The sequence below is a fragment of the Chamaea fasciata genome, unplaced genomic scaffold, assembly GCF_029207755.1.
Source record: "Chamaea fasciata isolate MVZ Bird 193981 ecotype frontalis unplaced genomic scaffold, bChaFas1.0.hap1 SCAF_5, whole genome shotgun sequence".
In the NCBI taxonomy this organism is placed as follows: Eukaryota; Metazoa; Chordata; class Aves; order Passeriformes; family Sylviidae; genus Chamaea; species Chamaea fasciata.
Genome location: NW_027094090.1, coordinates 37,645,616 through 37,661,344, shown reverse-complemented (window position 1 = coordinate 37,661,344; position 15,729 = coordinate 37,645,616). Strand labels below are relative to the sequence as shown.

The 15,729-nt window shown below is 39.0% G+C and overlaps 1 protein-coding gene across 7 annotated transcripts in view; it reads left to right on the top strand.

The window, feature by feature from the left end:
- OSBPL8 (oxysterol binding protein like 8) overlaps positions 1-15,729 on the top strand; it is an 84,181-nt gene that overhangs the window by 19,165 nt on the left and 49,287 nt on the right. For 2 of the 7 annotated variants that reach the window (XM_066183287.1, XM_066183285.1), the window contains exon 1: positions 15,417-15,453. Coding sequence is in view for 4 of the 7 variants with exons in the window: in XM_066183279.1 (XP_066039376.1) it covers positions 10,074-10,115; positions 15,417-15,453 (79 nt within the window). In the remaining 3 variants the exon portion in view is untranslated. Of the gene's footprint in view, positions 1-6,779; positions 6,799-8,049; positions 8,220-10,011; positions 10,116-15,416; positions 15,454-15,729 lie in introns of those variants that run through there. The other 5 variants (XM_066183280.1, XM_066183281.1, XM_066183279.1 and 2 more) reach the window with 5 other exon arrangements.

Sequence of the window (15,729 nt, the reverse complement as noted above, 5' to 3'; positions counted from 1 at the left end):
CAGCACTGACATCTAAAAAGCAAATTGGATTCATGAGCTCGTTTTACTTTAGTGTTAGAGTGAAAAAAAACAAACTTGGCATAACCAATGGAAATCTAAATTAGACTTTCTAAAGCTTTTTAATAAACCATGATGTGTAAACCAGATACGATTGCTGCCTGTTTGAACCTGCTGCTGCTTTAAGTTAGGATTTCTAGGGTTTTTTCTATTGCAGTAGGCTACTCTGACCTTTTGTTCTTAAATTCTTGAACAGATATCCTGTATCTTAAACTTGTGTAAACTACCTTTTAGCACTTGCCAAAAGAAATTGAAATGAAGGCCATTTATTATGTCATCAACTGTTTTAATGTCAAGAAGAGGCACGGCTGCTAAAATAAGAAATTGAATTGTACATGAGAATAAACATAAGGTTCCTGTTTGAAATATCTTCATTTAGGCGTGCAGAAAGCCTGTTTTTTAGAACCCTCTCACACAACATAACTGTATTAGAGCCAACACAGCTCAACTGAAACTTGTTTGTCTGTGTTAAGACTTCTTTCATATTTTTAATCTTGGAACTTTGGTCAATTTTTCTATTTAATTTGTTTCAGTTTAGAGCAGAAATGAGGATTGTAGTTACTCTCTGAACTGACTTGCTGTGAAGTGTATTCATGATGCTCATTATGGAGGTAATCTCAGTTCTTATTTTGCATTATGGTTACAGAAAAGTGGTTCTGTGCTGGTCGGTCTTTGGGAGATCTGACACTTAGTGTGTCCTTTCAATAACTATTAAAATTTAAAAGAGGCCCTAAGGTCTGTTTCACCCTTGAAAATAGGTTGAGCATTCTTTGCAATTCTCCGAGGTGGCAAAATACGTAGTGCGAAGGAAGGACTAAAGATCTAGTAGAATTGCCATTAGAAATTTGGTCTTTGCACTGGCTCAGGTTTGGAGGTATATTATTCATTTAATGAAAAAATCTTATGTTCGTTTAGGGAGTCAGCCACAATAGCATCTGATGTGGCAGTTAATTCTCTGCGTGTTGGTACCTAATTGTCCAGGCAAAATCATTGCAGCTTCTGAGATACAGAAACTTTATGGTAGTTTAAGCTAACTTTTTTACTTTATTTGCAGTAGGTGAAAAGCACTCACCTAGTCACATATAGTTTAGCTAGCAGTTAATAATTCATTGGTCTGTAATTCTGTGATTACTTGCAATTGTTTATAAATACTCTCAGAATAGCTTTCTGAAACTTTATTCCTTATGAAGTAGATTGTATTCTTGACCTGCAGATGAGTCTTAAAATATTTGTGTCTATGATCTCATTGTAACTAAAATGTTTAATACATCAAACGATGTATCTAAAGTAGACTTTTAAGATGCTCTTATTGAGGCTTTTTCAGCATGATTAATTAATTCTTATATTCTTAAAATGTTTTTCATATGTTTGTGTTTTGTTTTGGGAAGTTCCATACAGAAAAAATCCAGATCTATTTGTTCTCTCAGGAGGGTAACTGATTCCATTTTGGCATCAGCATCAGAAGGATTTGTTCTGCCACCTATCCATCTTGTCTGTGGAAACATCTCTGCTGACTTACCTTACCTTTTCATTTCAGGAAAACCTCTAACAACATTGCTTTTCCTTTTACCTTGGCTTTATTCCCTTCATTTCCTGAAGTAGTTTCCAGTTGGTGTTGGGGGAGTCTGTAGCTGTGAACACAGTCCGTGCTTACCCAGGCTGTTAGGGTTGGAATGGAGGTGAGTGAAGAGGTGTCCTTCAGCTGTTCAGTGCCCCTGTGACACCAGGCCTGCAGAAGTCCCATGACCAAGCTCAGTTTAACTGATATGCATTTTGTGATTGTCTGTTTAAAATAATTTGCAATAGTGGGGATTCCTCTTGACAGAGAGAGTTAGGGAGCACCTGCACAGACAAGTCTGCAGGCAGTTCAGAAAAACCTCAGCAGCAGTGGGGAAAGAGGTGGTCAGGACCAGGTGTGGAGGACTGGTGATCTCCCAATCCCTTCCAGCTGTCTCTAGCAGAGTGCATCACACTGCCTCTTCATGCAGCTGCCTAAATGGGAGATGGGAAAGACAGTACCGTGTGGGAGACTATTATTATATTTTACAGATTATTGTTATACTCTACAGATGTGGAAGAAAATCACAGGGTGGGGTTTTGAAAGGAATATGGTTTGCAGTGTTTCTACCATTTAGTTTTAGTCCATCTTTTTTTCTTCAAAATCAAGACTGCCATTGGCCAATTTAACCTTGTATTAAGGTTGTGTATGATACCCACTTAGTTATTTTGCTGGTTAGTAGTGCAGCAAAGTAACAACAACAAAAAAGTATGTAAAAATAAAATGCTAAATTTGGTGTTATAAGGTTTGAATAAATCTTCCTACTTCACAATGAAACACACACACAAAAATATCATCTGAATATTTTATAAAACTTTATAGATCCTCTCTTAAATAAATAAAGTCAATGGTTTATTGCCTCTCTTATTTTTGTGCTCCAAAGTTAGACTGAACCCTAGGTAAAAATGGCTTGTGGAGGCGAAGTGTATAATGCTGCAGGGAAGAAAAAGACATTTTTACCATTAAGACCAACAAATCATTTGAGTCATGGAAGCAGTCTTGTACAATACTTATCATGAAGACTGGGATAAGTTTTGGAGCTTTGAAGTGTATTTTCAGTGGCCAAAGGGCTCCAGAAGCCTTTTAGGAACTCGAGCTTTTAGAGAGATTATTGAGATTTAGTACCTGTAGGTGACCCTTACCATATTTTCTCTACTCCTTCTTTTTTTTTTTCAGGACAAGTTTGTTTGCAGAGCCCAGTTTAAGGTAGTAATTATTAAAATTGCAGTGGGTATTCAGAAGTTTTTTATACTTTCCTTAGCCTTCATTGCCATCTACTCTCTCAAAAGACAGCTGAGGTATCTGAGGTGTCTGAACTGTGCCAGGTCTTTTCCAGATGAGAGATGTTTGCAAGTCCTGTTCTTAAACATTTCAGCTTTCCTGGATTTTTTTGGTGGTTTGATATTTTTTTCCCTTCTGAAAACAGCAATACAGAAACAGAGGAAACAGCTTGCTGTGCATAAGGACTGTTTATTCAGGAAATGAGAAGGCAGGTGATGAAACTGAGTGTGGAAGGAAGTGTTTCATAAGGGTAGATGTGGTGGCTGATAGCATTAAGTGAGCACAGTGTGCTTGGGGAACTTGAGGCAGTTGTTGATTCTAGTGTATTTATACTTGTAGCAGACTTGAGCATTCAGACATTGCAATTCAGAGTTAATGTAACTATGTAGTTTCTCATCTATGACTTCCATATATAATTACTGATTTTGTCAAGCTCTTCTGTTTGGACTGGTATCACAGTAGAAGGAATTGAATCTAGAGATTTACTCAACTCTCAGATTTCTCTTCTAGAATTGCAGAATACAACCAGTTCCTGGTTCATCTGAGTTATTGTTAGTGTAAGATGCTTAGTTTGAGAGTTGAGAAAAAGTTGTGATTTCTTTATTTACCAGATCTTTTGCTGAAATTTTTGACCCTGTTGCCCCTCCTCCATTTTTACCAGTAACTCTGCTTCAGTTCCTGCTTTCTTGGAACTGATCTCAACAAACATGGGATACTTGGCATGCAGTGGCACTGTGTCATGTGCAAGAAGCTGGCCTGATCTGTAGCTTGATAATGAAGTGTACTTGGTGTGCAGACTTGTTAGCTGAGAAAGATGATCTGTAGACTTGTGCTGCAACCAGGAGTCTGCTCCTCCTTTGGTGCACTGTATTCGAAGAGCCATGGGAGGCTCTTTGTTACCTCTGTTGCCTTCTGTGCTATTGCTGCTTCCCTGCTGCATGGAGCAAAGTGAAAGTGCCTTCAGCAGTCATACGGCAGCCTGAAAGACACCTAGATTTTTTGAGAACCTTGGTTTGATCACCCTAGGTAGCTTTAGGGTGTAGATTTCCTTTAATCTCTTAAAACTGTTCCTATACCTCTTAGGAGTTAAAGGTAGCCATAACTGTTACGGTTAGCTTTTAGTATCTAGGGAACTTGTTCTATTTGGTTTGTTTCAGCACTTTAACACCTTTGTCAAGAGTATTACCTTAAACTTCCTCGTGGACCTTATAGAACTGCTTACCTGGAGTTCACCTGGTTATCTTGACAGAGTTGAACATCAGTCAGTAACATGCCCTTGCCGTAAAGAAGATGCATGGTGTTCCTGAATGCTTTAGACAAAGCATTGCCAGCAGGTTGAGAATAGTGATCCTTCCTCTCTACTCAGCACTGTTGAGTTCGCATCTGGGGTGTTGGGTATAGTTCAGGGCTCCTGAATGCAAGAGGGATGCGGTTATGCTGGAGAGAGGCCAGTGAAGGGCTGTGAAGGTGATCAAAGGCCTGGATCATCTCTTGTGTGAAGAAAGGCTGAAAGAGCTGGGTCTGCTTAGCCTGGAGAAGAGAAGGGTCAGGAGGAACTCATCAATGTGTATAAATACCTTGAAGAGAGGGTATAAAGCTGAGAGATACAGCTTTCCAGTGGTGCTCAGTGATGGTACAAGAGGCAATGGGCATGAACAGAAACACGGGAAGTTCTGTCCCAACATCAAGAAGTCTTTTTGACTTGAAGGGCGACCAAGCACCTGCTTAGGTTGGCCCGGGGATTTGTGTAATCTTTATCCTTGGAGATATTTGAAAGCTGTCTAGACATCCTTCTGCAAAAGGGGGCTTGGGCAAGATAACCTTCAGAGGTCTTTTCCTACCTTGACCATTCTCTGATTCCCTGTGAAATAGTACTGTTATGACTCTGCTTTCCAGCAGGGACCTAGGTGAATTTTTATCCTTCTTGACATCAATGTAAACAACTAGTTTTCTTTTCTCCTAGTGTGCTTTGCCCTTGGTTGCTCCCACATTGATCTTTAAAGTCAATGTACTATGCTTGTGTCATCTTAAAAAAAATTACAGTATATTCTTATCTGATACTCATCTCAGGCAATTTAAATACTTTTACCTCTTTTAGGCTTTAGGGGAAAGAAGGCAGGCGTCCAGCAGAGCTTAGGTCAGTTTGGAGGTCAGAGCCCCCGAGAACACGTTCCCTCTGGAAAGGCTGAGTCAGAAGGCAGCAGCTGTTTCACAGGGCAGCCCGGCAGCAGGTCACGGTGAGGCTGGGCCTTGCCTGTGAGGTTTGGTGCTGGAGTGCAGGAGGGTACCGTGCTACTGTAACAGATCACAAAACAGGATCGCAGTGCAAGTGCCCTATCTAATGTCCGCAGGTGATAGGCCTTAGGAAGAAAGCTAAAACCTGCCTATATAATACAGGATGCAAGTATTCAAGTAACTCGGTCCACTGACTAAAAAGAAAATATATTAAATTCAGGGGTCATCTCTACCACTTGCACTTTGTGGCTGAAATTCAGGAATTTGTGTGGGGGCAGTGGGGACTCTTGATGGAACTCTCCAGATTTAGTGAAGTGTTTGAACCGAAGCTAATCTTGTGTGAGAGAAGGGGAGGAATAGTTCTTTGTGAATTGAATTATGATTTAATGTTATAAATATACCACCAATAGGGTATTACTGCCACGGTGTCAGGGCTAAACTCTCTAGTGCCTGGAACAAATATCATGTTTGGTGATGAGCTCTTGTTACGCTGGCAGAAAAAGGGCCTTGCATTGCCTAATAACCCCTTTGTTTAGTTAAGCGTACCCTGCAATAAAAGCTTATGTAATCTGGTTAACATAGAGAATATGTAAGTCAGTGCAGAACACTGCCCTGTCCACTTCACTGATCTCTATAGGGCTGAGCAAAAGCTTGCCGCCAGTTTCTGTCATGGCCAAGGCACCTAAGTTGTGCTGCTTTTGATCTGTGGTCTGTGTAACTATATCTAAAAAAATATTGGGTGACAGTATAGTACTGAGACATCTATTTTATGGCTTGTGGAATTTTTTTTTTTAATGGGTGGGAGTTGTCTTCTTACCTCTTCCCCTAGCATTCTTCTTCAGCATGCATGTGTGTAGATAGTTAGAAAAGATCCTGTTCATGCAGAGTGGTAGCTTTCATTGATACATATTTTTCTTTCCTTCTGTGGGAGACCTAAGGAGGATTTTCCTATTATCAAGGTGCAATGAACTGAAAACCGAATTGTTACATAAACTACCAATGGCTGAAGCAGTCTCTTAAAACCATGGAACCACAGAATGGTTTGGGTTGGAAAGGACCTTAAAAACTATCTAGCTCCAATCTCCCTGCCATGAGCAGGGATACCTTCCACTAGACCAGGTTGCTCAAAGCTCCATCCAGCCTGGCCTTGAACACTTCCAGGGATGGGACATCCACAGCTGCTTTGGGCAGCCTGTTCCAGTCCCTCACCACCCTCACAGTAAAGAATTTCTTTCTAATATCAAATATAAACATTGTGAAAGAGGAGTAGATCTGTGAATGACCTGGTGGACTGACCTGCTGACCACGCTTCTTCTGATGCAGCCCAGGATACACTTGGCTTTCTGGGCTGCAAGCACTTGTTGCCAATATCCCCAGTTCCTTTTCCTCAGGGCTGTTCTCAACCCATTCTCCACCCAGCCTTGGGTATTTGTGCTTTCAGGTATTTGTCCTGCGGATAGATAGCCCCAGCCCAGGTACAGGACCTTGCACCTGATCTTGTTGAATTGATGTCCTGAGGTTCACACAGACCCAACTCTGAAGTGGGCCAAGGTCCTTCTGGATGGCACCCCTTCCCTCCAGCTTGTCAGCTGCACCACACAGTTTGGTGTCATCAGCAAAAATAAGATGGAATACAGATGTGAACAGGACAGGTCATGGACTATGTGGTAAGGGGAAAACGTTTACCTTCTGCTTTAAATATATGTTTTTGGCTTGTTCAACCTTCTTCACAGTTGGAGAGAAGGAACTTATTTTGTGGCAAGATTTGTCCGTTTGGTACAGTGCTTTAAAGTAATTAACATCTTTGTGAGTGCCTGATTGTATCTGTTGTCTATAAAGGAAAAATAGCTGACTAGCTGGATGCCATTATAAAGTTATTTTCAAATAATTTCATTTTGTGTGTGCCCTCCTGAACACTTAAGCTTTTAAGAATTGTGAAGGAGCATTTGTTAGTTAAAACCTCTAGCTGACCATACTGCAAACCCTTGTGAACGTAACAGAGAGCAGCAAAAGCATGTCATGAGCATTCCCCGAAAGCCAACACCCCTCCCCCCACCCCCAAAATTAATAAAATGATACATTTGGGGTTCTGTCTTCAAATCTAATGGTTGGATTAGCTAAAGTGAAAAGTGCTTGCTTGCTTGCTTGCTTGTGAAGGCACCCTTCATAATAGCCTGGGTGCATTTACAAATAAGAAAATTCCCCTTCCCTACATTGGTTGGAAAACTGTTCCAAAGCCTTGGGGCTCAGATGGTTAGAAGCGTTCTGTAATTTTCAAAATAAATCTGTTCTCCAATTTCATACTTATTTGACTCTTTGGCAATATCCTTTTGCTGAGAGAGCCCTTTTCCTTCCTTTGTATTTATTTTGGCATATGACAGAAGCAATATTGTTCAGTTTCAGCCTTCATTTTGCCAAGAAAAATAAGGCAAGCTGGCTGTCTACTCATAAGCTAAACAGCTCGGCGGAGGGTAGTCCTTAACCATTTCTGCACCTGCTTTACTGTTTAAACATGAGCAGGTAGAATTTTTTCCTTCCTTTTCCCAGAAAACTTCTCTGCAGCCCTTGGGAGCATGCTGGATTATGAGTCTTTGGGACTGCAAGTGCTCCTGAATGCTGAGAATTAGACCTTGGGGTACCTGTCCAATGGTACTGCTCTTGAGACGAAGATAAGGAAGGCTGTGTTCATGTGAATAGATGGAGAAGCAGAATACACCAGGAGCATTGACAGTGAAAATTAAAAGATGTTAAATATAAAAATGGATTAAAAAGTTTTTTAAGCTGAATGTTCCTGTCAGCAAAGATCTGTTCGTTCCAATAACTTGAGTATGGTTACAAGTTTGTGTAACTAAAAAAAGCTGAAAAACTGCTTTAAATAGCAGTGCTCACATCTGTTTGTAATGCCACTCATTTTTCATCCTATTTAAAAGAGTTTGGTGTTTCTGCAAATTGAATATGCATGTGGTCTGGTGTTGCTGAATTTCCTGCTAATAAGAGAACCTAAAATGGGTGTGTGGGGGAAGAGATGACAAGGAACAGACATGAAAAATCATCACCCACTTCTGCATCTCATGCTGCGGTGTGGAAGGTAAGGGACGCAAAGCCTGCTGCTCTGGGAAACTACTGTCTTTCTATGATAATGGCATATTTCCTTTTATTAATGCAAATTAATAACTTGTAGTCGTCCCCTTTCAGATGTCTAGTGTTTATAATTTACATGAGAACATCTAACCATGCTTCCTTGTTATGTGCCGCCTCAGTTAATCACTCAGGTGCTTTAGCAAGATCCTCCTCAGTTCATTGGACTAAGTCAGAAAACTTTTAACTTTGCAATTTTGTTAGCACACAGTCATTTTGTTAAACTATTTTTTAATGGTTCCTTTTGTGGTTTACTGGCATATGTTACACTAATTAGTTAGAGTATATTAATGCTGTATGTTTTTTCCTGAGGGAAAATTCTAACTTGCTTTACATAATACAAAACCAAAAAAAACCAATTATAATAAAACATGGAAAGCAGTTGAATAAATGATTATTCTTTTTAGTGAGATTTGCTTTTGTGAGTGTCTGTTTCCTGAGACAGACCTTGAACCAGAAGATCCTGTGTATTCTGGTTATATGTTTGCCTTTCTCCCATCCTCCTGAATTCAGGATGTTCCTTCGGGATCCCTGGAGGGACTGTGATGTATCTTCCCACCTCACTCTTCTGTCTTCACTTAATCTGTTTTTTTTATACCTTGTCAGTAGCTTGATGCATAGATTAAGCACGGTATGCTAACATAATAGCATAAAAAAAAAATCACCATCCCTGTTCTACCCCTGCTTTTGCACAACTGTTGGTTTAGCAATTGAGTTTGTCATTTTGCTGCTTCCTGCCCCCTCACCCCAGCCAAGACAAAAGGAAAGAAGAAAATTGTCCTTGGGCTAATTCTCTGATCAAACACTTGCTGTGGCTGGCGGGGAAGGGCAGAGTGAGCACGGCTTTGTGGAGGGTGGGACCACAGGGTTTTCTCCCTGTGCGATACTGACTGTACTGTTTCAAACAGGTAAGCACACAGCCTCCTCATCCACTGCAGTCTTGTTTGATGGAGGTCTTGGAGAGAGACAGAGTGATGGGCTGTAGCTGGACATCTCAATATGCATCCCAGTTTGATCTGCACCTCTTCTGAAACTTGCTTAACAAATCAGTGGTTAATGCACTTTTTTTCAACCAAGTTTTGCTTGATACTGCGGTGTGTGCTTGTCTCACTAGTGCCTTTGAATATGCTGTGAATACTAAGATTCATTGTAGGTTTCATCCTCTTGCAAAAAAAAGTAAATAGCAAATGCCTAGAGAATGAGGCATTGCTTTCTGGCTGTGTGTGGTGACACCCAGATGAGTGCCTGCTCTGCCACGGAAGGTGCTGGCACACACAATATTATATAATTTCTGTGTTTTGGTTCCACAAAGCAGTACATGTCTGTTTCTGGAGTTATGCTGGGAAGCCCTCAACTCTGGCTTCTCCAGAATAGCTTTGTTTTGTACCCAAACACTTGGCGTGCACATGCCTGTGGGGTGGGAGCAGTGCGCTGCTGGAAACTCTGGAACAATGGGAAATGCAGGGCGAAACCTGTGCTTTTCTCTTTTTTTTGCATAACTCTTCCTTATTTGTAGAAGTAAGTGCTTGCCTCTGTGAATAGTTCTTGTTTTGGTTATTTTTTCTGAAACTGTTCTCTCCATTTCTAAGTTGATTTCTCTGGGTAAATGCTCATGTTTTGCAAGGTAAAACGCAGAGGTTACCGTATACTATATAGCCTCTAAAAACAGAGGGAAGAGAAAGTGTAGCTTTCTATTGAATTTCAGCCCTTGGAATTAAATTATTAAATTTTTCTTCTCCTAGGATCTTGAGCAGCAGGATGGAAGAACTCTAACTGATAGAGTCAGAGAACTGGCCCTTTCGACATGGAGAACGTTTTAGTTGATGGGGAACTGGATAGAAATTCAGTGAGTAACTTAAGTGTGCCTTTTTGTAATGAGATGAATGTGAAGATGCTTTTGCAGGGAGAGAGTTAAATGGCTTTAATCTGTTCACTTTTGGTTTGAATTGATACTTTTCTGGTGAATGCATTTGGAATATCATGTAGTATCATGTATCATTTACTAGATTCTCATGGCAGGAGGGCTGAATGTCAAAAAACTTTCGGATTTTGGATTTGATTTTTGGATTTTGTCTCAGAGTCCCAAAGGGAAAAGGTGTTCCTCTCAGTCTAATTGGCACTTTGGTAGTTAGTGACAATGGACAACAGAAAAAATAATGTAGTTCTTGGTGGAATGAAGAGCAGAAAAGACAGAAGTGATAATTACATGTTATCAGAGTAATCTGAGGTGTAAAAGTTGATAATCTGTTGATAATAAAATTTCCGAGGCAGTGACGCTGTATCTAAGCACAATTAAAACCAGGAAAGGCTAGTGAGTACTATTGTGCATCATCATCGTCATCATCATCAGTGTTGAAATTATTTAAGAGTTTAGTTTTTCCACAAGCTGTGTCATGTAGGAGCACTTGAATAGCTGAAGCAGGAAATGTTTTATAGTTTCCAAAGCACTGCCCCCCAAAAGCAAAGTAGGATATGTTTTCCTGTAACTGAGGTCAAGGTCAAATTTAACACCTCATTACTGACAAACTTTATTTGTGATAGTCAACTACTACATGGACCTATTAATTTGATCAAATATTTTATCTTAAGTGGTGGGTTTGGAGACAAACTGTTTTGCAGTGCATTAAGAAAATTCTTGGCTTGGCATACCCATATATATTCATGGGTATGCAGCATGCTATGAGTGTCAACTGTGCAGTAGGGTATTTTCATTTTTTAAAAAATGCTGTCAGTTCAGTTGCTGTGCTCCTTAATTCATCAAAATATAAAAGTACCAGTTTACAAAACACTTCAAAGTAACATAAAATGTGCTTATGTCATGCCTTCAAAATAGCATGGTCTTAACATGGTCTCTGTTTTACCAAGACTCCTTTAGAAGAATGCTAAGTGTAAGGATAGATTGCCTTTCTTCATCCTATGTGCTTCTAAAGTGTCATCTCAGAATAATATTTTTTAATTGGTGGTATATTGTAATAGGCTACTTTAAGCATTTCTTGTCAAAATATTAGCCAGTGGAGTAATTGTCTGTCTAAATTGCATATACAATGTCAAGTTTTGTGTGTTGCGCTACAGGTGTTAAAAACGTTTTTGAAAGCTTATTTCATAGTCTAATATGCAGTCTAGTGTATATCATAGTAAAAAAAAGTGAAAATTAAATATTGGAAATACCATATGTATTTCAAGAGAGATTGACCCAGTAGTTTTGAAGTCCTTTAGTCAGTGCAAATCCTGACACTTTCCAGAAATTTAAATTTTTTGAAATCATGTTTTAAATTTTTCAGTATTCCAGTCTTTTAGATGCAATCTGTTTGTTTGGGTATTTTTTTAAGTTCCATTGTCATGATAAAATTCATAAAATGCTTGTGTTGCATTGTGCATGAGAAATACTGATCAGCTCTTTTCTCTGCTTTTAAGTCCTTTGGGATGTTTCTAGGAGGTATCTTTGAAAAAAACCTTTCTTAAAGGTGTCAGCTTTCTAATTTGCTTTGTTGGCTTGCTTATAAAAAGAACAAAAGATGAGGAGATCACAGACTTTAATGCTGTGCTTTTTCTTTTCCAGAATGGGTATACGGAGAAAAGTCTTGTATTAAATGCTCTTCCTGTCTAACAATTAGGTTGATATGTACTGAACATAAATTTGAAGACAAAGGCTGTGACAGCTCAACAAACTATTTTTGTAGACTGACACCATTAAAAGAATGCAAAATAATAGATGCTTTGAGTTCTTGTTCGAGAATAGTTTTTGTCTACTTTTCTATAAAATAATAAAAATAAAAATTTAATCAAGTCTCACTGCCCCAGAGCTTAAAACATTACATGGAAATGTAAGGTATAAACCATTCTTTTTTTGCAATATATATTTTTAGTGATTTTTAATCACTTCCATTTTTTGCTATGGCATATATTTAATAAATAATTTGCCTGTGATATAACTTGTACAGTCAGTGTCAGTTCTTGCTACTTAATACATCAACAGTCATAAAAGCACCTTTTTTCCTTGAAGCATTGAATAGAGGTCCTTTTTATTGGTCAGATTTGTAAGTTGGGTCGGTGGTCCTGAATTTAAATCTAACTGGATTAATTTTAATGGTTTACACATATCAGAGACTGCCTTCAGGGAAAGTCTGTCTTCAGCAAGGTGAACACTCAAACTTGGCTTTAGAATGTTCATTTAAACTACGAAAAATTTAGCTAGATTTGATTATGAAATCAGTGTTTTTAAAAGTTTTAAAAAACTTGTAGTATAAGATTCTGACATGCTAGTGTGACATATGCTTTTGCTTTTACCCTAATACTCAACGGTAAAAGGATTTTGTTCTTTAGAAGAACTTGGCAGATATAACTTAAGGTTTACTAGCAGTTGTTATAAGCTTTATCTCTGAGAAATGATAATCTCAAAATAGTGCTTTTTTGAAGCATGTGAGCTGTCTTTGTGTAAAAATAATTACAGCTGCTGTCTCGTGTGGTGCTTTATATTGCTGGATTTGTATCGCTGGTTTTACTTCTAAGTCTTAGTCAAAAACTTTACTGGGAGGAGGACTAGGCTTCATATATTTTGCTAGCAACATTTTAAAGTAATTGTGCCTCTGTAGAAATGAAATTGATCACATTGTTTTGAGAACCTGTCAAAGAACTTGTTCTGTAGTCTGTAATCAAAGTCATCAATTATATAATGTGAAAAGCAGAGTAGGCTGTGCCTCTGGGAGTATGTGTATGTTTATCTTAACTTTGTACATTTAGAAAAAGAGTTGTTGGCAGTGATGGACAGGAATGTCCTGAGAGCATTCTTTTCAGAGGAAACACTGAAATAGTAAAACTGTCATGTTTTGTTCCCTTAGTTGTTTGGAACCGCAGTCTGCTGTGGTATGAATTGCAGATAGAGGTGCAGTAGGCCATTGGAAAATGAAAAGGTCTTTTTGGCCTAAACAGTCTCATTTCAGTACCTCAACATCTCACACCAATGTTTAGAAATATATATTCTGCAAGTTTTAGGTAAAAGTACACACCCAAGTAACATCTGATGATGAGAGGGGGTTGTCCAGCAACAGAGGGAGTTTGGTGTGTAAACAGAATGTCAATTGGAGAAGATCAAGGACAGGGTTAGACAGGCTTGTGTTTCAGCCTCTGGCATAGGAGCTGTTTGTACCAGTTCATAGGATTAACCACGCAATGCTAAAATATTTACATGAAAAGCCCGTGCATCGTCATCTCGGGTGACGGGCTGCCCTGCTCTCTGGTGTCATATTGTACCTTGTCCGGGGCTGCTTGCAGGGCAGGCAGGGAGACAGGAGCTGCTGTGGTGCCTTTTCACTCTTATTTCTTCCACACATAAGTAACGCTCTGCGAGTGAGCTTCTGGCTGAGTCTCAGGTACTGCTGATCCTGTGTGTCTGTTTACAGTGTAATTTTCCAGTTCTGTTCTCTTGCTTTCCAGCTGCCAGTGACAAATAAAGCAGCGCAGTGCTGGGTAGCGGTGCTCCCAGTCCTTCAGTCAGTGTCTGGATCTCTGCATAGTTTCTGCAGGCTTCTTGTTCTCTTGTCAGCCACTATTCTCTTGAATCTAAAATCAGCATAGGGTAGGACAGTTCCAGTCTGAACATAAACTGTTTCCTAGTCTGCGGTTATGTTATCTGTACATTAAGAATAAACACTTTGCCTTGAAAGCCATTGAATTCTTGAATACATTTCATGTACTACTACCCAAACCTGTCTAGTAAGTTCATGGGTTTCACTCTTTGACCTGAATTTAGTCTCTGGCAGGAATAAAAAGTTATTTGCCAAGTGTGCTTATATTTATTTTACTTCAGTTTTTCTTGTTCAGTCAAGTCCTGTTCCAGAAAGTGCAGAATTATGGAAGAAGGGTTCCCTCACCTTTCCAATGATGTGTACTGCACTTGCTGTATATTCATTGCAGTACTTCGCATTTGCACATTGCGCTGTCAATTTACAATTTAACACCCTTAGGCAGATGTGAGGGATAAAAAAAAATCAGTGTTTTGAGGTAAGCAGTGCAAGAAAAGATTCCTGCTCACAAAGATTTTGATTATGATTTTTCTTTTTTACATTTTCTTCTTCTAAGTCCTGATAAGAGAGGCAAGATTGGATCCTCTTTAAAGTAGAGCACGGATTTTGCTGCTTTATGGAGCACAGGTTTTTATTTGCAATATAGAGGATATGTCATGTTTGGATTTATTTTTTTTTAAGGAGGAAATGTTCATTCTGATCAGTATTCTTGTTTTCTCCTTTCCTATTATTCACAGATTTCAAATGTAGTAAATCCTTAAAGACCTAAGTGGAATTTGCCTTTTATCTGTACATGGCTGAGCACAATGGGATTTTAGCCTTGATTGTGGTCTTGGTTAGCAAGGATTTAAAAAATATTCCAGGTCAAATACCGGAAAGGCACACAGGCTATTACTGTGTAGTTACCCTCCTTTAGTGCCTATATTTGATACTTTCAGTGGGAGAGAAATTTTGTGCAACTTGGTTTTATGGAAATACTTAGACATAAAATATCCTCTTAAATTTAAAACTGCGCTGTTTGTCTTGCATCCTGAGCAATTTCAGATGTTACCTGTGTTTGTAGCTGAACTGAATCTGTGCCTTCAAAGTTTGTGTTTGCACGCAAAAGCAATTTGGCTTGGATCTAGCATTAGTAGGTGCTTGCACGTTACTTAGAGTTTTAAAGGGTTGGTTTTTTTTTTCCCTTCTGAAACACTTTTCTGAAAGTGGAGTGGTTTTGGAAACGTTTTGTGTTATTTCAGCTTGCTTCAGAGCTTCAGTCTTTTGAAACCACTCCCACTTAAAATTCATTTAAAAATGCTGTGTATCAAGTCATAGGAGCACTAAATTGCTGCTGGAGAGTTTCCACTCAGAAGAAGTGATTGAGACAGTTGCTGTTTACTAATGATGCTTCTAATAATGGCTTTTCTATAAGCATATTTGTCAGATTTGTTGCTTCAACTTTTCTGAACTGCGGTCTCTTGAGGTCTTGCCTTTGGCATTGAGGTGCATGTTGTATTTTAGTTATGAACTAACACTGTTTTCATTGTCCTTCTTTCCCGCTGCTGCTTTTTGTGCACTTGCTTCTTCCTGGCGTGGATTTTTATGTTTGCTGTTCTTCATTCCTCAATTATATGTGTACACAGCATTATGGTGACATCAGAGACTCTCCTGGACAAGCAGGTAAGTAGCTCCTCTCTCCTACATTATGTTTGCACATATGTTCATAGTACTTAGCAGATATCTTTGCATATAGTTGGCTGGGATAAATACTAGATTTTCTTCTGTATCATAATTGAGAAGTTAAAGTGTGGTGAAAATTTGCTGTTGGAAAAGTATTTTGCCTGGCATACCACTCATCCAAATGTTTCCCTACCATAGTCTTTTTTTTTTTTTAGTGGGAAAAGTTTATTCTTTACCTATCCCAGTCGTGGCCAGGAAAAAAAAATCTTTTATATT